Genomic DNA, 2,203 nt, shown 5'->3' with positions numbered 1-2,203 from the left:
AGAATACACGTTTTAGGTAATCGCTCTTAACCCAGATATGCCTAAATTAAAACCACTTTACAAATCATAATAACTTTATTGAAAACTTATTTAAAGAAGCAAAACAAAGTCTTACAAACAAACCATGACAATTTGTTTTTTTTTAAATTGGAAATTCGGGCCGTCCTACATGTAGGACATTCGGCACATGAATATCTATAAACGTAAAATTATTTATTAGTGTGATACTGAACAAAACACTTCGTGTGTACACCAATGTCACATTTTGCGCATCTCGTTGTAGTTTTTTGATGGCAATGAGCACACCTAGTTTGTTTTTCTTGGGGCATAACTAAATGATCTATTCGATCGAACCGTATATCTATTTCGTGGGACCTACTGGTATGTCCTTTTTGATATGACGATGTTTTTTTATTCTGAACCAACAGCATTACAGCAATTCTCCTTCTAAAACTAAGTTGACCTAATTCTCCTCCATTCTTGCGATGCAAATGCCATGGGTTTTGAATTGCCATGTCAATACAGTGAGATATCAAAGGAAAATACCATTTCTTTCCTCTGATCGAAATTCGATATAAGCTGATATTTTGGTCAGAGCGGTCGACACTCCATATTTGTATTGTACATCTGTATAAGATGCGGCTGCTGTACCTGAATATTCTTCTTTTCTTTTTGCGAATAACGTGTGACCGAGTGAATTGGGGCAACTCCAGAAAAATTGGAACAAACAGAAACTACACTATTATCGTGCCACTTTACTGCAATTATATTCTGTTCTACAATTTTCGCATAATCATAACTTCCTCTGCGCTGCTTCTTTATGAGTTTTGAATCTATAAGAGAAATGTCTTTTAGCCTGTTTTCTCCAACCGTACCAGTAGCATAAAAATTCCAGTCAGTTAGTTTTTCGATCAACGGAATTGACGTAAAAAAGTTATCAAAAAAGAGATGACATTTTTTATCTGGCCATTCCTTACGTAAAGCTTGCGCATATTCTAAGACTACTCCAGCACCAACTCCCAATTCAGAAAAGTTTTCACTTATATTTGTAGAGGCTCCTTGATAAGGTTCGAACCAATTCCAGTAACCTAACCTGGTACTTCCTACCCATAACTTATATCCATAGCGCACGGGTTTTCCTCGAATATACTGCTTACAGCTATGACATCCATAATACGGAACCATAGCTTCATCAACTGAGTGCATTTCTTCAAGCGAGGAATTGTCCATGAATTTTTTATTCAACAGTGTGGAAAGCGGCCTTAGTTTAGCGAATTTGTCACCCTGGTCCAACTGCTGATTATCACAGACGTGAAGATTAGAAAACAAATACTCAAACCGGTCCCTTGTAATTGCTTCTGTAATTATGACGTTATGGCAATCTTTTTCACGTTCCCAGAACATCTTGCGTCTCGGTACTTGCATATATCCACTAAGTATCAAAACGCCTATAAAAGCGTTTACTTCCTGCTTTGCTATATTCGCTTTTCTATTTTTTTGTTGTGCGTACTTATTACTTTGATTCAAAATCAATTCTATTACTTCTTCGTCAAAAAATTTTGAGAAAAGCTCTAAGGGGTTTTCTGTGATCCCCGAATTCGTAGGACTATCAAAGTCGGTGGGCGGTAATTTCAAATCTTCTTTTATCCAACTGTAGTGCATCTGTCTCTTTTTAGTTTTTACTTTTTGTTTGTTACTTGCTGCCGTGTTTTGTGATTGTAACTCTGATAGAGGTATATTGTCATCTGATGAAAAATAACTGTCGTAGTTACTTTCAATTACGATTTCCACCGGCGCTTGTAACTGTGATGCCGGTAGGTTATTCACTGTAAGATCATTTTCTGCTCCAGAATCTTCATCTGTCAGGTCGGCTGCAGCGTTTACAGGAGGAAATATAGTTATTTCATCAACCTGGCTGACAATGTCGTCATTGTCCTCAACCATAGCAAGGGCTTCATGAAGCGAAAACCCCCTGTAATTAGATGAACGTGATAGTCGTTTATTATCCTAATGTCCTATATATAGTACACCCTAAGTCTTTCACCCCCCTAATTTATACTCTAATTTACTGAATAATGCAAAACTTTTAAATAATACTAATTATACAACTATTTATTGTTACTGTAATCAAAGAATCATAATATTATTCTAATTTCTATAATTGAAAATTACCTTACCTTTCAAAGCGAACCGGGCAATAATC

At 36.2% G+C, this 2,203-nt stretch overlaps 1 protein-coding gene across 1 annotated transcript; it reads right to left on the bottom strand.

Annotated features, from left to right (window-relative positions):
- Positions 1-591: 591 nt before the first annotated feature.
- LOC139429495 (piggyBac transposable element-derived protein 3-like) lies at positions 592-1,944 on the bottom strand. Its single transcript, XM_071195264.1, has one exon. It carries the CDS (start codon positions 1,942-1,944, stop codon positions 592-594), a length of 1,353 nt encoding a protein of 450 aa, XP_071051365.1.
- Between the last annotated feature and the right edge of the window lie 259 nt (positions 1,945-2,203).

The sequence above is a fragment of the Onthophagus taurus genome, chromosome 3 (assembly GCF_036711975.1).
Source record: "Onthophagus taurus isolate NC chromosome 3, IU_Otau_3.0, whole genome shotgun sequence".
NCBI classification, from domain to species: domain Eukaryota; kingdom Metazoa; phylum Arthropoda; class Insecta; order Coleoptera; family Scarabaeidae; genus Onthophagus; species Onthophagus taurus.
This window is presented reverse-complemented; position numbering and strand designations above follow the sequence as displayed.